The sequence below is a fragment of the Quercus suber genome, unplaced genomic scaffold (genome assembly GCF_002906115.3).
Source record: "Quercus suber isolate HL8 unplaced genomic scaffold, Cork oak 2.0 scaffold_92, whole genome shotgun sequence".
Lineage (NCBI taxonomy): Eukaryota > Viridiplantae > Streptophyta > Magnoliopsida > Fagales > Fagaceae > Quercus > Quercus suber.
In genome coordinates, this window is record NW_027069557.1 from 110,522 (window position 1) to 138,329 (window position 27,808).

The 27,808-nt window shown below is 36.3% G+C and overlaps 3 protein-coding genes and 1 long non-coding RNA gene across 5 annotated transcripts in view; 1 reads left to right on the plus strand and 3 right to left on the minus strand.

Moving 5' to 3' along the window:
• LOC112039029 (small heat shock protein, chloroplastic) overlaps window positions 1-1,668 on the minus strand; it is a 9,344-nt gene extending 7,676 nt beyond the window's left edge. Inside the window, exon 1 of the mRNA XM_065774408.1 lies at window positions 1,320-1,668. Coding sequence (XP_065630480.1) covers window positions 1,320-1,668 — 349 coding nt within the window. The remainder of the gene's footprint in view (window positions 1-1,319) is intronic.
• A 3,358-nt stretch (window positions 1,669-5,026) lies between these two features.
• LOC136067950 (uncharacterized) lies at window positions 5,027-7,899 on the minus strand. 2 transcript variants are annotated; one of them, XR_010629346.1, is made up of 3 exons: window positions 7,477-7,899; window positions 6,970-7,268; window positions 5,027-5,769 (listed from the first exon to the last, which is right to left on the minus strand). It is a non-coding gene; the product is annotated as an uncharacterized LOC136067950 (long non-coding RNA). The 2 variants fall into 2 exon arrangements; XR_010629345.1 differs by lacking the exon at window positions 5,027-5,769 and having other exon boundaries at window positions 6,556-7,268.
• Window positions 7,900-18,729: 10,830 nt separating this feature from the next.
• On the plus strand, window positions 18,730-22,865 carry LOC112029400 (probable polygalacturonase At1g80170). The gene is made up of 9 exons (XM_024062080.2): window positions 18,730-19,023; window positions 19,733-19,864; window positions 20,028-20,198; window positions 20,285-20,305; window positions 20,419-20,626; window positions 21,104-21,185; window positions 21,254-21,362; window positions 21,496-21,612; window positions 22,275-22,865. The coding sequence occupies exons 1-9, from the start codon at window positions 18,814-18,816 to the stop codon at window positions 22,536-22,538; spliced, it is 1,314 nt and encodes a 437-aa protein (XP_023917848.1). The 5' UTR covers window positions 18,730-18,813; the 3' UTR covers window positions 22,539-22,865.
• An 878-nt stretch (window positions 22,866-23,743) lies between these two features.
• Window positions 23,744-27,332, minus strand: LOC112000375 (peptide deformylase 1A, chloroplastic). Its single transcript, XM_024032490.2, has 4 exons — window positions 26,879-27,332; window positions 25,957-26,046; window positions 25,783-25,850; window positions 23,744-24,341 (listed from the first exon to the last, which is right to left on the minus strand). The coding sequence occupies exons 1-4, from the start codon at window positions 27,296-27,298 to the stop codon at window positions 24,101-24,103; spliced, it is 819 nt and encodes a 272-aa protein (XP_023888258.2). The 5' UTR covers window positions 27,299-27,332; the 3' UTR covers window positions 23,744-24,100.
• Window positions 27,333-27,808: the final 476 nt, after the last annotated feature.

The following is a 27,808-nucleotide window of genomic DNA, read 5'->3' on the forward strand; positions in this document are numbered from 1 at the left end:
ATTGTTAGGTTACTGAATATATGCTAATTGATAACTAGATGCATGAGTTACTTGTACATTGTTAGTTAGTTAGGCCTGGCTTAATTGGGTAGTACTATTGTCTAACTGTCAAGTCCAGCTGTAATTCTGTTAGACTACTTATTCTGTTAGACTACTATAGCCAAGTATAAAGGCTGATTTGATTGTAATCATTTGGGAGGATAATAAGAATACAATTGATTAGCTTCTCATTGAGATTCTGATTAGGAGGACGATTCCCTCGAAAGAATCATTGGAGGCCTAGTTCCCTCTAAAGAACTACAATAATTGTGAGATTGTGAGGATAGTACAAGTAGGTTCTATCATTTGGTATCAGAGCTGGTTCAGTCATGGTGCAAGAACAAGATATTCCCTGTTGAGTGAGACGTTTTCAGCGGTTCAGCAGAGGCTGGATGATCATGCCTCTACCATGGAAATGATTTCTCGAAGGTTAGAAGCTTTAGACAACAATTTCAAGGGATTGCAAGCTGTGTTCGAAGAGAGACTACCAGCAAGGCGACAACACAGAAGACTCTGTCCCGCAGCCAGGAAACAATCAAGAAACAGAGGTGTGATCAAATCAAGCTCACCAAAATCAAGTTCATCAAAGACCTGAGGTAGGAGTTCAATTCGCTAAATCTATTAGATTGGAGTTTCCTAGGTTCAGTGGAGGTGATCCTTCAGCTTGGATTTTTAGAGCTGTGCAGTTTTTTAGCTATTATAATATTCTTGAAGATGAGAGAATCATGAACGCTTCTTACCATTTAGATGATGAGGCTCTAATTTGGTTTCAAGATTGTGAAAGATCTTTAGATTCTTGGGAAACCTTTGTTAGAGCTATTCAAACCAGATTTGGTCTTTCCCCATATGATGATCCTATGGAAGCCTTAACCAAATTGAAGCAGAGCACCTCTGTTGCAGCTTACAAAAGCCAATTTGAGATGTTGAGCAATAGGATCAGAAATTTGCCCGAATCCATAAGTTGAGTTGTTTCATGAGTGGTCTTAAGGATGAAGTGAGATTAGCTGTGAAGATGCAGAATCCAAGATCTCTAAATGCAGCTTTTGGGTTGGCCAAGATTCAAGAAGAATATTTGCAGTCTTGTAGGAAGGTTTATAAACCTGTCTATGAGTTTAACAAGAACAATTGGCAACCATCATCATCACCAGCTGTAGTTAAAACTGATAACAAGGGTGATATTAGATCAAGGGTGCCGATACAAAAGGTATCTTCAACTCAGATGGAGGAGAGACGAAAGAAGGGGCTTTGTTACTATTGTGATACCAAATGGCATCGAGGACACCAGTGAAAGGAATTAAAATTGTTCCTCATGGAAGGCATGGAGGTTAGTGGTGAAGAAGAGGTGCTAGCAGTGGAGGAACAATCAGAATTTGGGCATGAGCAATCTGAGATTACACAGTATGCTTTGTTAGGTAGTCCCTCTCCAGGAACTATGAGGGTTTTGGGACAGATTAGGGGACATTGGGTTGTTATTCTCCTTGATACAGGAAGCTCCCATAATTTTCTGGATTTCACCTTGGTACAGACACTGAGTTTACCCTTAGATGCCACAAGAATTCTTGAAGTTAGAGTAGCAAATGGTGCCTTAATCAAAACCAAGGGAGAGTGTAGAGATGTATCAATAAGCATACAAGGAAGTGATTTTGGGTTGAATTTACAAGTGCTGACTTTGGGGGGTGTGATGTGGTGATGGGTACTCAATGGCTTAGTACTCTTGGTCTCATCAAATGGGATTTCAAGATCATGGAGATGTCTTTCTGCCTTTAAGACAAGCAGGTTACATTACATGGTGTAAAGCCAACGGGGTCCCTTATGCAAGATGGAGGGGAATTCTTCAAGAAACCGGCTAGAAAGGGTCTTTTATTGCAGATTATGCAGCAAACTAGTGCAGATCAGATGCAACAACTTGTACCAGAGGTGCAGACTTTGTTAGATGAGTTTGCTACAGTTTTTGAAGAACCAAAGGGACTGCCTCCTTCCAGAGGTCATGAACATCAGATTGTGCTTAAGCTAGGTACTCAGCCCATTTGTCAAAGACCTTACAGGTATCCCTATTACCAAAAGTCTGAAATTGAATCTATTGTTAGAGATTTACTTAAGTCAGGTTCAGTTAGATGTAGCCAAAGTCCATTTGCATATCCTGTTTTGTTAGTTAGAAAGGCTGATGGGAGTTGGAGGATGTGTGTGGATTATAGGGCTCTTAATAAGGATACTGTGAAAGATAAATTTCCCATTCCAATTGTTGATGAGTTATTGGATGAGTTGAGTGGAGCCTGGGTGTTTTCAAAATTGGACCTTAGGTCTGGTTATCATCAAATTCGAATGAAGGAAGAAGATATTGAAAAAACAGCTTTTAGGACTCATGAGGGCCATTATGAGTTCCTAGTCATGCCATTTGGCTTAACAAATGCCCCTTCCACTTTTCAATCCCTAATGAATGAAGTGTTTAGACCATTTCTTAGGAAGTTTGTGTTGGTTTTTTTTTATGACATTCTTGTGTACAGCAAAAATTTGCATGATCATGTAGCACATTTGAGACAAGTTTTACAGATCTTACTTGATAATAAATTGTTTACCAAAAGAAGCAAATGTGCCTTTGCTTGTTCTGAAATCGAGTATTTGGGGCATATTATTTCTGGTGAGGGAGTCAAAGCAGATCCTAAGAAGACAGCAGCTATGCTAGAATGGCCGGTTCCTAAAACAGTGAAAGCTTTAAGGGGTTTTCTTGGTTTGACTGGTTATTACAGAAAATTTATCAAGCATTATGGTCAAATTGCTTCTCCACTTACTGACTTACTCAAAAAGGATGCATTTGAGTGGACTGACAAGGCAACTAGAGCATTTGAGGATCTTAAACTAGCTGTCTCTCAACCGCCTGTGTTAGCACTGCCTGATTTCTCAAAACCATTTTTGATCGAATGTGATGCTTCTGGTTATGGACTTGGAGCTGTCCTGCTGCAAGGCAATAGACCCTTGGCTTTTCATAGTCAAGCTTTAAAAGGGAAGAGTGTTCATTTGTCCACTTATGAAAAAGAGTTGTTAGCTTTGGTCCAAGCAATTAAAAAATGGCGACCTTATTTGCTTGGCATGCCCTTTGTAATCAAAACAGATCATCAAAGCCTTAAACACTTATTGGAGCAGTGGATTGGCACTCCTATGCAGCAAAAATGGGTCACTAAGTTGTTGGGGTACTCATTTATTATTGAATACAAGAAAGGAAGAGAAAATGTAGTGGCTGATGCCTTGTCTAGGCAAGGGGAAAAGGAGGAACAGGAGGGTCAGTTGGGTATCTCATTGGTTCAACAACCAGATAGTTGCTTGTTTTTCATCTCTCACTGCAACTCAACACTTGAGCAAGATGCTGGAAGCATGTTTTTAATATCTTTCCCCAGCCCCACTTGGATTGAGGAGCTTAAGGCCAGTTATGCAGATGATCCAGGAGTCCAAAAGATTTTGCAGTCTATTCAAGATGGTACTGCCAGTACAGGGAAGTTTAGTGTGACAAATGGCTTATTATTGTACAAGGGACGAATTTACTTGGGTGACAGATGCAAGTTGAAGAGTAAGGTACTTGAATTGGTCCATGATAGCCCTTTAGGTGGCCATTCCGGTTTTTTAAAAACATTACATAGAGCCAAGAAAGATTGGTTCTGGTGGGGTATGAAGAAAGATTTGAAGGACTACATTAGGTGTTGTGAGGTGTGTCAACGAATCAAACACGAGACAACTAAACCAGCTGGGTTGTTACAGCCTTTGGCTATTCCTTATAAGCCTTGGACTGACATTAGCATGGATTTTGTGGAAGGTTTGCCCAAATCTCAGAAACAGGATGTTGTGTTGGTAGTAGTGGATAGGCTAACCAAATTTGTCCATTTTATTCCTCTCTCCCATCCTTATTCTGCAGCAAAAGTTGCAACTCTGTTTATGCAGCATGTGTTTAAGCTACATGGCATGCCGGTTTCTATTGTGAGTGATAGAGATCCGGTTTTTACTTCTACATTTTGGGGGGAGTTGTTCAAAAAGCAGGGTGTTGAGTTGTCTATGTCATCATCCTATCATCCACAATCTGATGGGCAGACAAAAGTAGTTAATAGAAGTCTTGAGCAGTACTTGAGGGCATTTGCAGGTGATAAGCCTAAGATGTGGGTTGAGTGGTTACCCTTGGCTGAGTTTTGGTTCAACACAAATTTCCATACATCAGCTAAAATGACTCCGTTTGAAGCTCTCTATGGCTTTGAACCACCAAAATTACTGGATTATATCCCTGGAATCACTAAGGCAGCAGCTGTGGATGAATATTTGTTGAACAGACAGCATGTCCTGAGCCTTCTTAGGAGCAGTTTGATTGCTGCACAAGACCGAATGAAATTGCAAGCTGATAAGCATAGATAGGAGAGGTATTTTGCGGAGGGAGACTGGGTTTTTTTAAGGCTACAACCCTTCAAGCAGAAATCCCTTCGACTAAAGCAAGTTGGCAAGCTAGCACCTAAGTTCTTTGGCCCTTTTAAGGTGTTACAAAGGATTGGAACAGTAGCATACAAGCTGGAGTTACCACCTGATTCTGGCATACATCCAGTCTTCCATGTGTCATGTTTGAAAGCCAAACTCGGACAGCGCATCACTCCAATTCCCACTCTACCACCGGTGGATGGTCAAGGTCACCTCTCACCTGCACCCAAAGGAATTCTACAGCAAAGGACAGTCCAACTGAGGAAGAGGCCAGTAACCGAAGTCCTAGTCCATTGGGATGGTTCATCATCCGAGGATGCTACTTGGGAGCTGCTACCTAAGCTGCAATAGCAGTACCCACACCTTGTGGGCAAGGTGTTCTAAAGATTACTGAATATATGCTAATTGATAACTAGATGCATGAGTTACTTGTACATTGTTAGTTAGTTAGGCCTGGCTTAATTGGGTAGTACTATTGTCTAACTGTCAAGTCCAGCTGTAATTCTGTTAGACTACTAATTCTGTTAGACTACTATAGCCAAGTATAAAGGCTGATTTGATTGTAATCATTTGGGAGGATAATAAGAATACAATTGATTAGCTTCTCATTGAGATTCTGATTAGGAGGACGATTCCCTCGAAAGAATCATTGGAGGCCTAGTTCCCTCTAAAGAACTACAATAATTGTGAGATTGTGAGGATAGTACAAGTAGGTTCTATCAACTATCCTTCCAACCATTCGAACATTTCAAGTTACAAGCCTTCACTATACCTTTCCTACTAGACAGAAACAAAATTCTAACAAAACCAAAAGTTTTAGCTATCAACGCAGCCTCCACTAGAGCTTCTTGTGTTGCTTCAACTACTGTTGCTACTGCACAACTTGCACCCCCCTTGAAAATGGTCAATCCTTGAGGGGTAATAGCTTCATATGCTAGATCTGATCTGCCACTTCTTCTTGCTTTGGCTCCTGAGATTTTGATAATCAAATCCCAATGCCCTCCCATGCTCTGACTGACAGAATTAGTACTTGTGTATTTTCTGCCCTGGTTCCCTTCCATGTTGAAAGCTTCCTTATACTTGCAAAACAATTTCTTAGCCGTGAGAATAACTTCCAAAGGATTAGGATTTTTGTCTTCATGAGTAACAAGAATCCTGTGAGTCCAAATGGTCCAAACAACACTGCTATGCATTACCCTTGAAGCTTCCCAAACCAAAGATTGATGAGCTTATCAAACTAATGAAATTTCCAATACTGCTCACAAGCAACTAGACCACCACCTAAAAAAGTTTTGAAAAAAAAAAAGTCTCATTGAATTGCATAAAAAGAAACAATGATTCTGTCAAAATGCAAAACTGAGCACATTTAATATGATTAATTCTAGCATATGTAAATCTAACAAAATCTCTAAGTTGCATAGTTAGCAAGAATATATCCCAATGGAAATATTCCAAAGTGAGCATAGTATAATTAAAGTAGGAATCCATCCTTCAAATTTACTCAATATAATCTACCATTATCTATTACCATCAAAACCAAGTACAAAACACATCTTAGCAATTCCACAAGTTGGAGTAATCCTCCACAGAGCTTTGTTTGGAAACTCAAGCAAAGAATTTAAAACATAGTCCCCTTATTTTCTCAAACTTTCTTAGCAATCAATTCCAAACTCATACACAATTTGATTTAGTAATAGAAATAAGCAACATAGCAAAAACAATTAGCAAGGTTCCATAACAACAATTGGCGCCACATGGTGCCATGATGCAAAACAAAAAAAGCAGGGTATATAAAGCCAATAATAAACATGATTGATGTTGATATAATCCAAAGGTATCTAACAAAATGTACCAAATTCCTCTTTATTTATATCTAAGGCAATATAGACTTAGACTATATGCAAGTAACAAAGTACACTGCAAGCAATATATGAACTGACTTCATCTTAGTGACCAGCACGAAGTTTGACTACAGTAGCATCATATATTACCTGGAAGGAACCATCAATGTTAATCTAGGCAGCCCAATCTTATTTTGTCCCTTTCTTTATTACTACAATATAAATATAAAGATGAGAAATATGTACAACCCCAAAACAAGATTGTACGTACAGCTTCAATATTGGAAGAAGAAAAAATAACAATTTTAATCTAATCTAAAAGAACAATTTTTTGAGTGGTGCTAGTCAGTCACCACTCACTAGCACCTCCACCTTCCCTCTCTCATATTTGTATAATAATAAAAATTGCAAGGAATGTGTTGTACAAAATCATATTTCAAATCGTAACCAATTCAATGGTTCATAACTTCATATGAAAGCAAAAAACTAATGGCCTCAGATAAATCACAATCACAGCACACAAATCACAAGGCTTCCACAGTTCCACCTAAGATGCAAACTTCAACCATGTATTTATGTTATCCGCATTCAAACTTTTGTTCCATTCCTTAAAATACTTTAAATACCATGCCACTCTCACCATCTCTTAGATCCGAACAATTCTCAACCCAACCTTTCTCCTCTCCTTGGCCACACCTTGAACTGAAAGCATGGGAAGCAAGAACATCAAAGTTGAAGACACCGACAAAAAGTTACCACATTGGTACCAAATGAGACCACAAATAGGCTTGAGAAACACCCTCATTTGGTTCTTCCTCATCGTCTCCATGCTCTACGTTATCTACTCCACTAATTTCATCCTCACCAGTGAACAACATAAATGTCCCACCTCTTTAGGTTCCTCCATAGAACAACACCTTCAAACGATCACCAACGCATCTTCCACCAATGAAAAAAAAAACCCTTTTACTGTATATTAGTGCATCTATACTCATTGAAGCATTTTATCAAACAGTACAAGTTTACTTTCTACATAAGACTACATAAGAACGTATATGTCAATTTTTTTGGAAAAAAAAAAAAAAATCAATACACATATGTAAACAGAAAATTGATAAAATAAAATGAAAAAAAGTGAGGAGAAAACCTTCTTGCAAAGTCAGAAGTTGAAAGCAGTGAAGAAAACTTTGTGGTTGAAGACAACGGAGAGACAATTTTAGGTGTTTTTCGACGAGACAAAGGTCAGTCTTGTCGGAACTGGTGATGATCGGCGATGCTAGGCAGTGGCTGTCAAGGGGTGGAGTTGAGAGAGGGTGAAGGTGCTGGTGTGGTATGGTGGTGCGAGAGAAACAGAGAGAGATGAGATTTGGTATTTTGGAGAATGGGAAATGGAAGAGAGGCAGGATAGTGAAATTTAATATTTTCAAAACTGTTTATGTCCGGCAGCGTAGCTCCGGCGACGATGCTAGGCAGTGGGCAGTGGCTATGGAGGTTTGGAAGAGAGAGCGGTGAGAGAGGAGAGCAGAGATAGAGAGAAAATTTTGATTTTCAAAAAAAGGAGAAGTGTTGTTTTGATGGTGTGCTTTGAAAATTTAGAGAGTATTTGTATTTTTTTTTTTTTTTTAAAATAACCTTTGGTGAGTTGTAATTTTTAATCCATTCGTCAATTTTTCATTGGTCTTAGAAACTCCACATGTGTGCTGAGTTGGAGTTTTTGAAACACCATATATTTTCTCCTATCATTGAACCCAATTTGCTTGATTCCACAAATCAGGCCCGTGTGCTCCATATTTTTTCGCCATTAAAGATTGAGCTCATGCTCTCCTTTTTTTAACAAGTGTTGGGCCCTAAAATCAAAAGCCCATTTCAGATGTTTAGATAGAATTTTGATCGTTTTGAATGTCCATGTATATTTTGGTCAGTTTGAACTTTTCAAGGGTCTTTAGGATATTTCGGGATTTATTTTGGGGTATTTTCTTTTATATTGGAGGTTCTTAGTGGTATTTTTGTCAATTTAAAGGTTTTTAGGAGGGTATTTTGCACATTTAGATGTTCATGAAAGGGTATCTTGTTTATTTTGGATGTTTCAAGGGATGTTTTAGCCATTTTTTATGGTTTTTGTGGTATTTTGGTTATTTTTATGGTTTTTAAGGGGTATTTTAGTCATTTTAGTGGTTCTAAGGGGGTATTTGAATATTTTGATGGTATATTTAATCATTTTAGATATTTAGTGTTAACAATATAAAGTGAGAGAGAAAGACTGAATAGTCTGTATATTGATGTGTAAATAATAATGTACAATAGAGAGCTTTATATAGGCTAAGTATGTGTGCAGTACGAGCAAATATATGTAAACTACAAGTATAGTATACTGGGCCAAGCCCAATGGGCTAATCTAGTCTAAACTATACACTAACATCCCCCCTCAAACTTGAGGTGGCAAGGAGGAAGTCAACTGGAGTTTGGATATAAGATCTCGAAGACGACCAGGCGGGTGAGTCTTGGTGAAGATATCAGCAGGCTAGTTAGCAGAAGAGATGGAGAACAGCTTGAGATTGCCTTTCTTGAGATGCTGGTGAGTGATGTGGTAGTCAATCTCAATGTGCTTAGTGCGTTCATGGAAGACATCATTATGAGCAATGTAGATAGCACTACGATTGTCACAATAAAGAGGAGTGGCAGTGGGCTGTGGAGCATCCATGTCAGCCAAGAGCCAGCAAAGCCAGACAAGCTTACAGGTGGTGTCGGTAAGGGCACGATACTCAGCCTTAGTATTGGAACGGGAAACAACATCCTACTTCTTGCTACGCCACGAGAAAAGAGAAGTACCCAACAGGAAACAGAAACCTATGATAGAGCATCGATCAGTCCAATCACCTGCCCAGTCCGCATTTGAATAAGCATGAAGCTCGAGAAAATACCGAGAGGAGTAGTGTAGACCGTGATAAAGCATGCCCTTGACATATCGGAGAATCCAAAGAACGGCAACATAGTGGACAGAATAAGGGGCATCCATGAACTTACTAACCATACCCACAGGATGTGAAATATCCGGACGAGTAATAGTGAGATAGATCAGACTACCAACCAACTAACGATAGCGAGTAGAATCAAATATAGGTTCACCATCCAAGAGTGTGAACTTTGCATTGTATTCCAAGGGAGTGGAAACAGTCTTATTGTCGGTGATACCAGCATTGGAGAGAAGATCAAAAGCATATTTAGCTTGGGAAAGATAGTATCCATCAGAGGATGAGGTAATTTCAAGCCCAAGAAAATAGCTGAGAATGCCCAAATCTTTCATCTCAAATTGCTGACTAAGGAAGTGTTGAAGAGAGCGGAAACCTACAGAATCATCTCCAGTAATAATCATATCATCAACATAAAGAAGAATAAGAGTGATACCAGCAGAGAATCTTCGAACGAAGAGAGCAGTGTCATGAGGCCTCAAAGTGAAACCTTGCTGAGCAACAACTGAGCTAAACTTTTCAAACCAAACTCGACAAGCCTGCTTGAGGCCATAAAGAGCACGACGAAGGCGACAAACTTGACTGCCTAAGTGTGGATAGCCAAGGGTGGTTGCATGTACACTTCTTCTTGAAGGTCTCCATTGAGGAGAACATTCTTCACATTCATTTGATAAAGAGACCAACGACGAACAACAGCCACAGCAATGAGACATCTGACAGATGTAAGGCGAGCAATAGGAGCAAATGTTTCCTCATAGTCAATGCCATACTCCTATGTAAAGCCCTTGGCAACTAGGTGAGCCTTGTATCGTTCAATAGATCCATCAGCCTTGGTCTTGGTCTTGTAAACCCACCTACAACCTATAACAGACTGACTAGAAGGCAAATTAACCATATCTCAAGTGTGATTCTTATGAAGGGCATCTAGTTCTTCATTCATAGCTTGCTACTAAATAGGGTCAGTATGGGCTTCATAATTGGTGTGAGGTTCATAGAAGGTGGTAAGAGCAAAAGAGTAGTGATAATCAGAGAGATAAGGGGGAGGAATGCTTAGCCGAGTAGAACGATGAAGTTTAGGACCAATAGGAGACTTAGGAGAGGGTAGTGCCACAGGATCCAAGACAAGCGGGTCATATGCCGGGGACAGAACTAGAGATAAGTCGTCTAGAGAGGCAGCTGATGTCGAAGAATCCTTCACAAGTTTAGGATAGAGAGGGAGGAAAAGATCAGTAAAAATGGGAGACTCGAAGGAAGAGGACGCAGGAAACTGCTGAAGACTCGTGAAAGGACGATGTTCCCAAAACTCAATATGATGGGAGACATGAAGACGATGAGAAATGGGATCATAGCAGTGAAACCCCTTTTGAGATACACCATAACCAAGGAAACAACAGAGACAAGCATGAGGCTGGAGCTTTGTTCGTTCATGAGGAGGAAGAGAGACGAAGCAAACACAACCAAAAACCCGAAGAGAGGAGTAGTCAGGGGTTTGACCATAGAGAAGCTCGAATGGTGATTTGTTGTGTGTAGTTGGTGAAGGAATACGATTAATGGTGTATACAGTAGTGAGTGCGGCCTCACCCCAAAAGCGCTCAGCAAGAGAGGCAGAAATGAGAAGGGTGTGGAAAACATCAAGAATGTGACGGTGTTTTTGTTCTGCACAACCATTTTGTTGAGAGGTGTAAGGACAAGACCGCTAAGTAAGGGTACCGCTAAGTAAGCGCATGTTGATCACATTTGCCACAAAAAAAAAAAAGGCATTTAAAAATTTGATACCTTTGCAAATTTTAATATAATCTATGCTTGGTCCTAAATATTTTGGGATACCAAATATGATTCTACCTTACCAAATATTATTCTACCTTGTTAGGTTCTAAGGTCTTAGGATTTTATATATTTAGAACTCTAATTTGTAATGTTGGCAAACCATGATCAAAACAATGTATTTAGTCTTGTTTAGGCTTGCTCAAAGTTGGTTTATTATTGTAAAGTTGGAATCGAGTGGCTGCAGAAGTACTTGGGACTTTCGGCCTGGCTCGATCGATCGAAGAATAGACTCGATCGATCGAAAATCGCACAGGTTGATTATTCTGCAGAATTTCCAACTCAACCCTACTTCATTAAACGTTTAGGGTTTTATGTTCTTACCCTAGGTATAAAAACTAAACCTTAGCCACGCTTTTGGAGGTTGCTCCAGTTGTATTGTTGCTCATACATTGCTGTTTTGTGTAAATCTTTTGTGAGATCTAGAGGAGCTTTCCTTTACACAAAGCTTAGGGTTTTCAAGTTAGAGATAGTATCAATATCTTGATGATCAACTTGGTTGCTGTCATTGAAGCTTAAAGAATATCAAGCGGGGGTGCTTGTAGCTGATTGGAGAATCCAAGAAAGAAGGAGTCCGTGGATTCGGAGCTTGCACGTGGTCGTGTCAGTAACTTCTACTGGTGGGTAGCATTAGGAAGTCAAGCGGGGAGCTTGTAGTCCTTCTGTATGAACTTCGATTCTTTCGCATAATGGATTCAGGTTTACCTTGAGGATAGCTAGGTCAAATCCTCCCTAGGTTTTTACCGAATGGTTTCCTGGGTCATCATATCTTGTGTTTATTTATTTTCCGCTGCTTTATATCTTGATATGATTATTTGATTGCTTTAACCTAGAATTGCATAATTTGACTAAGTAACAACTTGGCTAATTAATTTAGGCTAACCAATCTGGTTGTTTTAAGGGGTCTAAAACCGTTCATACCTTATTGTTTTTCAAGTTAAGCTTCTATGTCCTATGATCTTATCAGTATGGCGTGATGGGTTATTTTTTTTGTGCTTGAAGCTTTGCAAAGCAAAAGCTTCCAGCATTTTTGGGAATCATGAATATCGGTTTAATGCTGAGAACTCGTTTGTGCTTTATGTCCAAATGAGGGCTCATCATTTGTTCCCTAATGTCCACTTTAAAGGCATTAATATCATCACATTTGCCATCAAAAAAAAAAAAGGCATTTAAAAATTTGATACCTTTGCAAATTTTAATATAATCTATGCTTGGTCCTAAATATTTTGGGATACCAAATATGATTCTACCTTACCAAATATGATTCTACCTTATTGTTTTTCAAGTTGAGCTTCTATGTCCTATGATCTTATCAATATGGCGTGATGAGGTATTTTTTTTGTGCATGAAGCTTTGCAAAGCAAAAGCTTCCAGCATTTTTGGGAATCATGAATATCGATTTAATACTGAGAACTCGTTTGTGCTTTATGTCCAAATGAGGGCTCATCATTTATTCTCTAATGTCCACTTTAAAGGCATTAATATCATCACATTTGCCACACAAAAAAAAAAAGGCATTTAAAAATTTGATACCTTTGCAAATTTTAATATAATCTATGCTTGGTCCTAAATATTTTGGGATACCATGTTAGGACATATATGTTTTAACTTATTTAAGAACATATGTCACTTATTTATGTAAATTGGCTAATCTTTTGACAAAATGCACTCTACTTGTAATTGGGTAGTTCTAGGTGTTTTTAATACTTCAAGAAACAATGTTTCAAGGTCAAGTGTTGAAGTCATCAAGTCTGTCCAAGAGAAAGCAAGCTGAAGTGCAAAGTTTTTAAAGCTCAACACCTGCTCGACAGCTACCTCGACACCTGCTATCTGTCGAGATTTAAAAATTCAGATTTCCAATCTGATTTTCTTGGGATCCGTGAATATGTTTTTAGGTCTTCTTTTCTTCTAACCCTAAACATATAAAAGGATTATTTTAAGAGCCGTCAAGGGTGACACAAGTTGCATTATCATTGAGCAATCTCTGTTCAAGCAAATTGTGATCAACAGACGAAGTTCTTGACCTAGTTCATCTTCCATCAAGAAGTTGCTGTGTATTTGCACCATAGGGTTTTGTAACCAAGCATCTTCCTGCTATTCATCATAAAGGATAAACTGAAGAACTTTGCAGCCAACCATTCTTCCTCAGTTGGTGTTTTGAAGTCGCGTACTTGGATCCGCGCATTGGTTAGTCAAGTTCTTGGGAGCCGTGCATCAAAGGTAGAAACTATCACTACAGATCAAGTCCAATTGGGTATTGGGGTAAGGGTTTAACTGTAGGTTGGTAAGGTACTTGGGATTCCTTTACTTGTAACCGCTTGATTTGATAATAGTGGAGTTTCGGAAGTGGTGACCTGAAAATCACCCAGTTGGGTTTTTGCCGTTAGGGTTTTCCCCATTCGTAAACAAATCACCGTGTTATTTATTTTCCGCTGCATATTTAGTTTTTGGTGATTTGTTTGTGCTTCCATAAAATTGCATGATTAATTGATTAATTAATTACTTGGCTAAATTAATTAATTAGGGTTAATCACGAGGGGTCATTCAGATTGTGACCTATCAAGTGGTATCAGAGCAGGCACACTCTGATTAGGATTTAATCTTTGCTGTGTTGATCCATTGACCCCTGTTTGTCATGGATAGAGGACAATATTTAATTATACCTCCTTTATTTGATGGCACTAACTATGCATACTGGAAAGTACGCATGAGAGCTTTCTTGCAGTCTTTAGATGAAAAGGTGTGGCAAGCTGTAGAGATTGGCTGGACTAAGCCAACAGAAGATCCGGTCATTTTTTTTTTTTTTTTTTTTGTATATTTAATCATTTTAGATATTTAGAATGTATTTTTGTTGTTTTGAATATTTTAGTTGTATTTTGGTCAATTTGAAGGAATTGGGCATATTTTGATTTTTTTTTTTTTTTTAAAGAAGGTTTTAGAGGAATTTGAATCATTTTAGAGAATTTAAGATGATTAAGTCTTTTTAGATATTTTTGGCGTATGTTTGCATGTGAATGTAATAATTGGATAAATGGGCAGGTTAAGTCTTGTCTATAACAAATGGGTTGTATGGGTAATAGATATCAACAATTTATTTAGACAAATAATAGATGGGTAGATGTATAATTATATATTAAACCCATTTATGATCCAATCAAACTATCATCTAACCCTCCAATTAATTTGCCATTCATAATTCCTAGGGAAAGGAACTTTGCTTCTCATTGTCACACTGAGAGGGGTTTCGAGAATTTTGTATTTGGTCTTGTACAGCCTTTCAATCTTCTATAGTGTGTGTGTGTGTGTGTTTTTTTTTTTAATTATGGATTGAATTCTAGTAGCTATTGCACTAGGTGCAATTAAAACCAAATAATGAGATTAAAAGTTAAAATTTTACATTTTTTTCCCTCAATCCTTACATCACAAAACTTTTTAACTTTTTTAATCTAATAGCTAAGGCAAAAGTTAACTTTAAAATTAGTCCCTTTTTTATAAGAAAATTGCTACTTATTAAAACGAAGATAAAAACGATACATCATGTGCCAAATCAGACTCAACTATGTGCGGATTTTCTTTTATCCAAGTTACATATGAATCAATGTTCCTGGCATACTGAGCTAAAATATGAGTTGAGCGATTGCCCTATCTCTTTACATGAGAAAATTGTACCCTTTTGAATTCATACAGCTTTTGGTGAATTCCTTCAATGATGTTGGCAATAACAACTGGAGATTCTCTAGACCTTATCAAAGCAGAAATTACAATTTGTGAGTCACTCTCCACAATTACATCACAAATGCCCATGTCCCATGCAAATTGAATACCCTCCTCCATGGCCTCAACTTCAGTCTCAAGTGCTCCCAAAGACATAGATAGGGGTGGCAAAATTGGATATGATCCGCGAACTCAATACGACATGACCCAAAATTAGAAGGTTATGAGTTGAGACTTAATGGGTCTGTGTCATATTCGGATTGACATGACTAACCCATTTAATAAATGAGTTGGGTTAGTGTTCAACATATAGAACCCATTTGACCTATTTGACTCGTTTAATTAAATAACATTTTACCAATATGCCCTTCAAGCTCTAAGTATATAAACTTATTAGTTGTTGTGGTTTATTTTCTTTGACATATTGTAATTGATTATTTGTGATATAGGATATGCTTTAGTTTTGAATTATTATTTATGATGCAGTTACTCGTTAATTTTGAATTTTATATTAAAAATATTTAATTGTATGTTTTTTCATAATTTTTTTTTCATTTTATAAAATCTAATAAATAGGTTGATACGAATAACCTGTTTAATAAATGGATTGTGTTAGGGTTAAGGAATCTTGATCCGTTTAATAGATATATTGGGTTAATGTTGACCTATATAGCTAGATACTCATGAGTTAACACGACAAGAACGGATACAAATTACCACCCCTAAGCACAGATAGGCTATTACTTAGCACGGCTTCCACTCTCCCAGCAAAGTTAGGAAGAAGAACACCGATTCCCACTGTTTGAGATTGAGCAAAGATCGCACCGTCCACATTAACTTTGAACCACGGATCCATCTGTGGCTGCCATTGTACAATTTCATCATGGACGGGTTTTGCTAAAATTAGTCCTTGATTTCAATTGCACCCAAATCTAAATCCATTAACTATTGCGAGAGATGTGCTTTGATTTTGTAATGCTGTTGATTTATTAAATAATACATGCTTTTCTTTCCAGCAATAAATATATATTTAGTATACAACAATGAAAAAGATGAAGTTTATATCTTGTCTCACATGTGTTTGCACATTTGATTATTTTTTCTGAGACCGAAGATGGGAAAGCTGTAATGTCTAAGGAGGTACTCATCACCATAGATGACAAAAATCACTTAGTCACTTTGAAGGTGATTGAAGGATTACTCATGGAGTCGTACAAGAGTTTCAAATTCATTGTTCAAGCTACTCCAAAGGATGAGGGGAGCTTGGTCCACTGGACTTTGATACATGAGAAATTGAGTGTTGATGTTCCTGACCCAAACACAATGCTTCAGTTTGCAATTGATCAGACCAAAGATGTCGATGCTCATCTTTCCCAAGTGTAGCTACACAAGAAGATTATAGCAGGCTGCATACTAATAAGCACAATGTGTTGTTTAAAATAAAATTTCTAGAGTTAGAACGATTTCCTTGTATTATGGATAATACGTAGTCATCTTCCTATTGCCTATTGCAGCTTACTCTACCATTGGATACACGAAACTAATAATACTTTTACTTTTATATATTACTAGTAGTTAACCCATATGATACACAAAACGTATTTGAAAACAATATTAAAGTCTAATTATAATACTTGATGTGTTTAGAGTTTAATTCAATTTATATTATCAAACCTTTTGAAAATTAATAATGGTTTTTCAGGTTCTTAAGGTAACTCCATCATGAAGTTACAAAAATCCAATCCATTAATTTTAAGAATGAGTGGATTAGATTTTATCATGTTATCAACATTAAATTAAGTATTGACTATCTCCATTTTAACTTCAATTAAATTATTGATGACGTGATAAAATTGAATGTAATTATTTCAAAATGGATGAATAAAAAGTTAAGAACTCCATAATCTAGTTCACCTTAATGAAATATTTTAATGGATGAAATAAAAAGTTAAGAAGATCATAAATCTTGCAAAAATATTTTAAAGAAAGGATGTAAATTCAAAATCAAAGAATGTAACCATTGGTTTGACATTTGAAATCACAAATCGATTTAGATGTTTGGTCTTTAGCAAATCAAAATTAGCAACTATAAATCAAAATAAATACCGAACCCCCACTAGTTAAATAGAAAGGGATATTGGCTTTATAAGTGACAAGCTATCTTGGAGTTTTGGGGTGGACTTGAACTTACATATCTAAAGCTTTCATCTATTCCTCTATTTCTCCTTAATTACTTTGCAAAAAATTAAATAAAAAAAAAAGAAATAAAAAAGAAAGGGTTTTATGTGTGTGAGAGAGAGAGAGAGAGAGAGAGAGAGAGAGATTGAAATGATGTAAGCATAAATGAGCCCCAGTGAACCCTAAATGAGCCCCTAGAAATAAGGTGAACCGTAAATGAGCCCCTGAAAATAAGGTGTAAAGTTGAAAGGTTCTAAAAGGCACATGAGCATAACATGGTATGTAAGCATCATGTGCTTGCCTAAAAATGACATCGAATAAATACCCACTCACTCCCAGTCGATCCTAACAAGCTTCTAGGCCTCAAAAGTCATCTTTCATACATATTTTAGACTAATCGGAATGGAATATTTTGGCCATTCTGAGTGGAACGGAACAAACTTAATAATAATATTATGAAATCAATCAGTACTTCTTATAATACAACACTCCAATGACCAAAGGGTCTTTATGGCCTCATATAACATTGATGGAGAAGCACTTCTTTGGGATATTGGTCTATTTACATTGCAAGCTAAGAAGCTTTTGTGAAAGCCCTACAAGTGAGATTTGGGGCAACTTTATTTAATGACCCTATGGAAGCTTTAATTAGTCTCAAGCTAAGTACCAAAGTGGCTGCTTACAAGAGCCAACTTATAGCCATTTCAAATAGGATCAAAGGTCTATTTGAGAAGCATAAACTTAAATTCTCCCTTAAGGTTCTCAAAGATAATATAAACTTATGAGGATTTGGAATCCTTGGTCCCTCACTGTTGTCTTCTGCCTTGCAAAAATTCAAGAAGAATAGATTTATGATACTAAAATGCAAATTACACCCTCTTAACTTTAGTTGAAATTCATTTTAGTATTTTAACTGTACGTTTGTTCGATTGAATCCTTTAAACTTCAAATTTATTCAATTCGAGCATTCTATCTAATTTTGTTTAAAAATTTCCCTTAAATCACATGGAAAAAATCTATAAAATATTTTATAGATTTTTTATGTAAGAATTTTTTCAAAAAAAAAAAAACTTTTTTCCTTATTTAATTGTATACTTAATGACAATTTTTTTTAATGAAAATGGATAAAATGCATTAATTGAATAACTTTAAAACTTAAAACACTCAATTAAACGAAAATAAAATTAAAGAACTAAAATGAATTTTTATCAAACTTAAAAAGTGCACATTATATTTTAGCCAAAAAAAAAAAGGAAAAAACTTTATGGAACATTGTAATTTCTCTTATTTAAACCGGTAGTTTAATGTTCAACAAACCTTTTATATAACATTTTTAAAAATTAGAGATTTTTCTTTATGATATTTTAGTTTATGTTTTATATATATATATATATATATAATCACCCCTATGAACAGAATTTAAAAGACGTTTCAGTTTGTCGTGCACATTTTTTTTCTTTTTTTCGTGTACATTTTGCTTTATGTCATTGTCGTGTACGTTTTTCTAGCTTCTAATTATTTACCATCGGTACCCCTGCTCGAGCCAAAATAAAAATTTTAAACGACGTATCATTAATTGGTACAAATACAAAGTATATTAAAGGATTAAAGAACAAACTTTTTTTTTTTTTAATTTCTTTTCAATTTTTTTCAATAATAAAAAAAATTATTTTGAATGTTTTGGTAAATTCAATTCGGCACAGACAGACAGCCCATGTTCTCAAATTTTAAACAGAAATCCCAATTTTATATATATATATATTCTCTCACTCTCTCATTTTTGACAGGTGTGTCAGAACATGAGGAAGCTTAGATCTTGTTCATTTTCGACATGGCTCATTGTTTACGTTCTTTTTACATTCACATTTCTGACATCAAATATAGAAGCTTTTGACTCTTTCTTACAGCTCCCACTATATGGGACGACCAGAACCCGACCCAGATCCAAACGGGTCCTTTTTATTGGTGACTTTGGTGCTCAAGGAGATGGTGTTAATGATGATACTGAGGTAGATATTTGCTGACCCAACTTTTGTTACCTAATGATTATGTCTTTTTTTTTAACTTTCTTTTTTTGAAATGCATGATTTTTGTATTTTCAGTGAGTGATTTGAACATTACCCACTTCTTGAAACCATGGTTACTTACTTTGAGCTTAATTGAGTGTTTTTGGATATTGTAGATTGTGGACATAATTTTTTTTGTTTTAGTTTTAGTTAAATGCTTTGAAGAACATCATGATAATTTTTTTGTTAAAGAGAAATATAAACTCCCTCTGAATTGGTCATTATTATATCATTATATGAGAATGTTTTTCACTTTATTACTAAATGGAAGTTTGGAATCTCAATTGATTTGGTTCAGATTGTTAAATAAGATTCCCCTTTTTTTTGGGAGGGATTAGGTGGGGTGGGGTGCAGTTCCTGCATCTCTTGGTGATCAAATTAAGTATTAGTTTATTATGGAGAGATGATTGAATTTACTTTTTAATTTTTAAGGCATTCTGTACTTGTATCCTCTTGATGATAGGACAATTACATAACACCAAAAAACCCAATTTCCAATTAGTTTTTTAAAAAGAAAACTATTTCTGTTGTCTATAGCAAGTGAGAAATATCTGGAGTAGGATTCATGAATACTTAAGCAGGGACCATCCTTATTTATTCCATTCACAGTGCTCAAAGTCTATTCTTGAGTATAGTATTTCAATGCTTTCAGGCTTTCAAAGATGCCTGGGAAGTAGCTTGTTCTCTCTCTGGACGAATAAGAATTGTGCTTCCGACTGAATATATGTTTCTGATTCATCCTATTGAATTTATTGGGCCTTGCCGATCGAAGGTTACTATTCAGGTATGTTCCAAGACTCAAATTATTCAAATTTCTTTCTTTCTATAACCAAATTAGACAAACATAATGTATCTTTCTCTAAATTTACAAGATTATTATCTTTTCAAAATTTGTTAGTTAAAAACCTTTTATTTTATTAACTTTATTGATTTTGTATTATTAACAGATATCTGGTACAATAGTTGCACCTGAAGATCCTGATGCCTGGCAAGATTTGAGTCATCGTAAATGGCTCTACTTCCAAGGGGTGAATCACCTTACAATAGAAGGGGGAGGCACAATCAACGGGATGGGACAGGAATGGTGGGCTCGGTCTTGCAAAACTAACTCAACTAATGTATTGCCATCTTGCTCCTTAAGTTTATTTCCTTTAAAGACTGATTTACTTGGATCTAACCTTGACTTCAAATGGTCTTATGGCAGCCGTGTAAACATGCTCCAACGGTTAGTGCTGGCTTTCTTTTTTGGAGAAGTCCAGTTAATTCCATTAATTTGATTGTTTCAGTTTTTCATTGAGAGATTTATTTTCCTAATATGGTAAAACAATAACGCTGCAGGCCATTACTTTCCATAGGTGCAAGTATGTGAATGTTAAGAACCTTATGGTGCTTGATAGTCAACAAATGCACATTTCATTCACCAAATGTCTTCGGGTTGTTGCATCCCATCTCGAAGTGATAGCGCCTGCTTGTAGCCCTAATACTGATGGAATTCACATCAGTGATTCAAAAGGTGTTGAGGTCAAGGATAGCATAATCAGAACAGGTTGGTTATCCACAAAGAGTTGCGACAAGAAGCTTTATTCTTAATTTCTAATCATAAAAATATCATTCTGAGCAAACTAATGCTTAGCCTTGTTTCTATCATGCATATGAAACTTCTCATATATATTTCCTTATTTTTTCTTTTGGTTCTTAAATTTTATGTGAAGGTTTATAATTGGGTTCCACTTTCATGATGGCGTTTGCAAAATAAAGAAATAATTTGTTTAAGCAACATATTATAAAAAATCTAGCTTGGTGACGGGGGAGTTTGAAACTCAGTTTTACAGAATTTTCATTTAGATAAGACCCACTTGTTGCAACTTGATGAGGTTGGAAAAGGAGTTGTGAAATGCCATATCTGTGCTATTTTTGGCAACCAGAAATGCATGTTTCTTTTTCTAAAATCTTTGTTCATTTCTTGTTCTTCCAAGTTATGCATTACTGATTATCTTATATTGAGATCTTAAACTTACTCTAGGAGATGACTGCATCTCTATTGTCAGCAATTCTTCACGGATCCAGATCAAAGACATTATCTGTGGCCCAGGCCACGGCATAAGGTAGGCGGAATAAGTTAAAACTATGGATTTCATGAACACATTAACTAATTCTGATCCTTATTCTTTAGTATCGGAAGCTTGGGAAAATCAAACTCTTGGTCACAGGTGCAAGATGTTATGGTGGATGGAGCTTTGCTGTCCAACACTGATAATGGGCTGAGGATCAAAACATGGCAGGTAATCTTCTTTACCAAGTTTGCATCTCTCTCTCTCTCTCTCTCTCACACACACACACACACAAGCACACACCCCACAAGGAAATGCAGAATTTTTGGATGATTGAATCCTTGTTTTTTGATATTGTCATCAGGGAGGTAGTGGTTTTGCCACTGAGATTATTTTCCAGAATGTGTTGATGGAAAATGTATCAAATCCAATAATAATAGATCAATATTATTGCGACTCACGGATTCCATGTGCAAATCAGGTATGGAATTCTTAAAGTTTTTTAGTGTTATTATTACTAAGATCCTTGCAGGAGATGCAATTTTCTTTGCCACTGTTTATAGAACTTGTTCTGGAAAACTTCTCCTATCCTTCTAACTATGGACCAGATTAACATGTTAAAATTAATAGACAACCTTCTTATGGGAGAGATAATGGCATATTTTATGCCTATCATATATATATTGAAGTGTATCTTGACGAGTCCATTTTCTAGGAATAGGCTATCTCATTCACCTTATATCATGCATATTGTCAAAGGTCTTCCCAATGAGCTATGGATCAACCGGCACTTCATTCTTCCATAATAAATGGTTGAAGGGTGATGAAATGGGTTTAAGAACTACTGTGTGTGTGTGTGTGTAACTTACCAAAAATAAAAAAGCATCAAAGATCTTACAAATAGTTTGCTTCGTTGATAGGTGCATGTCTCCATTCGCATGTTGATAACACCCTATTCAGCAAAAGACTGTCCTTAATTTTCAAACTGGATAGACAGTTAGTCTTTATATATTGGCAAGGCTGTGCAGCTGTGACCTTTCATGTTTGAACTGCTGACTCTTTGTTGTTTTCATTAACCACAGTTTCTGAATAGAACTGTTCATTAAAAATATAGTATCATTGTTAACATCTAGTATTATGCAGACTTCGGCTGTTAAAGTGGAGAATATAGCCTTTATGCACATTAAAGGAACTTCAGCGACAGAGAAAGCAATAAAATTTGCTTGTAGTAATGACTACCCGTGTGAAGGGTTATACTTGGAAGATATTGAGCTTGTATCAAGTTCTGGGGGAATGACAAAATCGTTTTGTTGGGCAGCATATGGCTCATGTTCAGGATTAGTTAACCCACCTCCTTGCTTTTCGTGTAGTGAAAGCTTCATTCGTCGTACTGGATTCTGTCATTGATTCCTCCTGAGTGGGGGTCATTCAGTTTTCAATATCTATTAAAACTTAAGCCAGGAGATCAACTCTTATCCCAATATATTGCAGGACTGTTGTAGAATCTGATATTCACTGTCAAGGATATATAGTTAGTGCCTACAGCATTTTTCTCTATAGCCCACTCAACAAGAAATAAACAGGCCTAATGAGAAGTGGCTAAAATGTTTTTTCTCACTCATATATTTTTGGGGTCAAGTCTGATGACTCTTGTACATAATTCTTTGATGATGAATACCCTGCCAATTCATTCATCCCATTATATGTAATAAGCCTGTTACCATTTTCTGTAAATCATCTGTCTGCCCTAAAGGACTATCACAAATATACTCAAATAAAATAAAATAAAAAACATAATTTAGTGACATTTTATCAATTATGTGTGTTTCCTATTTTTAGTAGTTATTTTGCAATATGGTACAATGAGGAGCAATCGTCAATCTGTAGTGTTTGTGAAGCTGAGTGTGCTTGCACAATGGCCGTTGTTAATTTAGAGATGTGATCTGAGTGTACAACGGAATTTTAGTGTTGTTGTTGCCACTTCTACTAAAGATGATAGTAATGAAGATTATGAGGTATAGAAAAAAATGTGATAATTCAGCACAACTTGTTTGTAAATTTGTTCAATAAAATGTTTAAGTGATAGCTGCTTCACAGCATTGGTATCGGAATTGCACTGAAATAGAGAGCTGGTCTAGTTTTGGTTTTGGAAAACATTAGCAAAGAAATGTTTCGGAGTTTCACAATCCTCTTAGCTTTGCTTTGTAATTTTTCTTGCCCCATTGTGTTAATTGTCGTGAACATTAAGTGTTTCTCTTAATAAAGCAATTTTTCTTTTAAAAAATATAGCAAAGAAATTCCATGGAAATTTCAAAGGGCATTCTACACTTGTTGTGCAATAGCCCTTAGAGAAAGGGCTAAGCAATGGGTATAGTGAGTTGGAGAAATGCAGGTTCGGGCTCTATAGAGCAAACCACAATGAGTATAAAATGTTCTCTTGCTTCATGCTTAGGAACAATACATAAACCAAAAATCTTTTCGATTGCTCATTCAAGAACCATGATTTTTGGCTTTCTTTGGAAAAGGCACTCAATTGGCTAATCAGCATATTTAATTCAACTAACAAAATACAAATAAAAGAAAAGGTTGTTATAAAAATCTGTCCTTTCCCATAATGCCAAAAGAACGAAGCTTCATTAGATATGTTATATGGTAACATAAAGGTAAGATTATGCTCCCAATAATTCAAGAGTAAATTTCTCTTCTGGATTTTTTGTCTTTGATACAAGTTACATTGTTTTAAAAAATTGCATAACATGAGCGTTACTAATCTTGAAATCTTAGCTAACTGCCTAGAAGATGACACCTCAAATTAAAAGATACGGCCATTTTCAGTCTTGAAAAAACACCTTGATTTTTGGCATAGTCAATTGCATCCAGATGCGGTAATGGAATTACTTCAGCCTAGTCTAACAAGACTGCATACCAAAGCCTCCAGAGTGTCCAGCTCTGGAACCATCAACTAGCATCTAACGAACACCAAGCTTGGGGCATCCCTCAGCAAGTGGTAAGTCCAAGTTTTCTACTGTTCTGAATGTTTTGGTAATCATCTTATCAACGTAAAGAGTTCCCTCCAAATGATCACACTCATGTTGTAAAATACGGGCCTGCCAGCCAGAAGCATCTATTTTGATGGGTTGGCCAAATTGATCCAAACCTGCAACCTCAACATCAAGGTACCGCTCCACCACTGCTCTAAATCCATCAACACTACAGAATAGTACAATCAAAGGAGATTAATTAACCACATGTAATGAGTTCCCAGCAATTTCATGATCAGAGGACAAATGGAAGTATGAAAGTATCAGACATATACCTTTAAATGTCATGCAATTCCCACAACAAAATTATAATGTTGTGTAACAAAATATTGAGTACCAAGAAGTAATCTCATTTTGGTTCTTACCAGGTAAAAAACTACTTGACACATAAACATGGTAATTTAACTTGGGGAAGGACTAAAACACTAAAAGACCCTTTATTACAAACGCATGTTTCAAATGTATTAAGAACATATATTGCAGGAAGGCTGCAACATTATTCTACATGATTGCTAGGACTACAACATTGATAATACACACTCAGCACTGTTGCACTACCAGATGGATGCCTTAAGGAAATGAATTCAGAGCACAATAAACTTGAAGGCAACTAATGGGGCTCCTATCAAGGTAGACACTGGATAATAGCTTTATTAAAGATAAAATAACACAGACTAGTTGAGTTGTGGTCATAGTAAATCAGGAAGGAGCAACTTAACCCAAAAAAAAAGGTAAATGAGGAAGGACCAATATCACTGTAATTTCTGACTGCCCTGTAATATAATCCATCAAAGCTTACCGTAAAATGTAAAGAATCCTTCTCTGCAAAGAGTGGGATCTTTGTGCACTTGATATGACAATCTAAGCATATTATGTTCAGAACTAAAACGAAGATTTCACTTGTTTTACATTACAGGTGTTGGCTTCCTCCAGAGCTCCCCTTGAATCTTGTAACTGTTATTCAACTTTTACACAAATTTCAACTGATAAGCTTGACTCACGCACGAGAACTTAAGGCTAAATTTATATCTGATAACAACTTGACTAACCCACCCAAGCCTGAAAGTATTTTTTACACACTAATCAAATGTATCATATGTACAGTGGAGCACAAAATGCAATAGAGCCTTCAGAACTATCATAACAGTTATTGTTCAAAGGCTAGCCTTTCATAAAATGAAGCCATGGTAATTAATTAATGGAACAAGTCATAGTTTCTCACAAAATGATGCTGCCATTGCCCATTGAGGACGCCCTTTTATTTCATTTACTCTCACTCTATGTGATATGTTATGTTTTGTATCCTCTTAACAGGGCTTGTTTGGCAAGATAAAATACTAGAATACAAAATATACAAATGCCAACTATTCAATTGATCACGATGTGACAGGAAAAGATGGTCACTGAAATAAAGCTTGAAAAGGGAACAAAGGATGGGAAATAAGAGATTTGTCTCATCTCATGCATCACATAATGGGAACAAAGGATCCCAAAGGAACAGAAAACTATACCGTAAAAATAAAAAATAAAAAATAAAAAAGTCACACACACACACACACACACACACACATTACACATTACACATTACACATTATCTGTCTGTATTTTACCTCAGGCACCCTTCAAAAAATAGTGCAGTCTGGTTGCTCTTCTTCTTAAGCTTTGGGTTGAAAATGACCTGCCTCAAAAGAACTAATAAATTGTAATTGTCAACTGAAAGTTCTTGGATGCTACAAATATCAATATCATTTGAATGTTGTCCTTGACCATCCAAGTTGACATACCAGAAGATCAAAAGGTCGTCTATCTTGTGCTTTGGTCTCTTCCTTGGGTGCATAACTGATATATTCTTTTGTATCTTCTAAAACTATTATCTGCAGAGATAATAATGACAACATAGTCAATAAGACAATTCTAACACCTCCCCCTCTCCCTCCCTACTTAAAAAGTAGGTTTTGCCAAGACATAAGGTTTTATTAAAAGATTTGAATTCGCTCACAATCTTTAGTGTAGCAATTGGCAACAAAATATGGTGACAGAATGGTCCCTCAATTTCCCTTCATTCACACATAAAGTTAGTGGCAACAAAACAGTAATCTTTAAAGCAATAAGAAAAGACCTCTCCTTGAGATTAAGAAGCAGGTAAAGTGAAATAAGCCATAAGCCTTTAACTGCAAGACTCATATCACATCTCTCTTAACTTTTTTTTTTTTTGGTCAATTTATGTCTTACATTGTTATATGATACTTCAAGATATCAAATTCTCTTCTATGTGGTAAATTCCAGTTTAGAGAAAAAAGTTAAAAAAGAAAAAACGATCAAGTCCTCTTACAAAATACAAAAAACCCAGTCCAAAAGAAAAACATATGAAATTGACAACCTTATCCACCAATGTAGCTTCAATTTAGACATCACACACTCTCATCACTCAAAATAAACAACAAATGCAACTCCAATTCAGCCAAAGACACAGAACACAAAGCAGTAACACCATACTCCCATACAGTTAATGACTTACTGATAACATGTTTTGCAACTAAAATGGTCCACAAAACTGAACCTGATGACAAAACTTATGAAACCCATAATTCTCCTACACTTCACATTTTCCTCACACTTCTCACTAACCAAACAGAAACTAAAACAAAAATTGAAACTGACCCATTAAAGAAAATCAAAAAAAAAAAAAAAAGGATAGAAACTGACCTTTAGAGGAATTCCAATCTGAGGAGCAGCTAGACCGACCCCAGGAGCCTTTCTCATAACCCCAACCATATCATCAACTATCTTCTGGATCCGCTCCGACCCGATTTCCTCAACACCAACTTCTCGGGCCGGTTCGTGGAGAACCGGGTCGCCCGCCTTCACGATATCGGGCAAGCTCGTCTTCTTCTTGTCTCCGAGACCCAGAAGCCACCCTGCTCTGGGAATGGAACTGGGAGCTGAGCTGTAAGGTTTCCGGGTCACGAAACCGGTACCGAATAGCGGTTTCGGGTTGGAAGATCCGAGTACCGAAATGGGTATTCTGGTTTTGCGAAATACTGGGGCGGGTGAGCCGGGTTTTAGGCATTTATCGGCGAGAGATATCGGGCGGAAACGGAGTGAGTATCGGTGGAGTGTTTCCATGGCCGTTTCTTAGATTAATTGGAGGAAAAATCATTTTTGAATAAGAGGGGTTTAAAGTCAAGATAATTACGATTCTACCACTGGGTTTATGTGGGGTTAAATTTTGGGCTTGGCCTTCACTTTTATTCTGGGCCCCGGCCTGGTATAGGCTGTAAGGCACTTTATTATTTATGATATTTCAAAAGTTGTATTCACATTTGATTGTGTGCAAACATTTTTATTTCCCATCAAAATAAAAATAAAAAACATCTTTATCTATTTTAGTATAATGAATTTCTTTTTCTGTTTTATGTTATCATTTTTTAAAATATCAAACATTAGATTGTTTATTTTATGTTATATTTTATTAAATACTGTTTTTTTAATTTTTTTTAATTGTTTTTCTTTTTTTACACACAATAACTACCATTCACTCTCTTTCTTCATCATTGGAATATGTATAAAAAAAATACAAAATGAATAGTTATAGTATAAATTTACACAATTATTGTAAAAAATTTGTAAATTTAT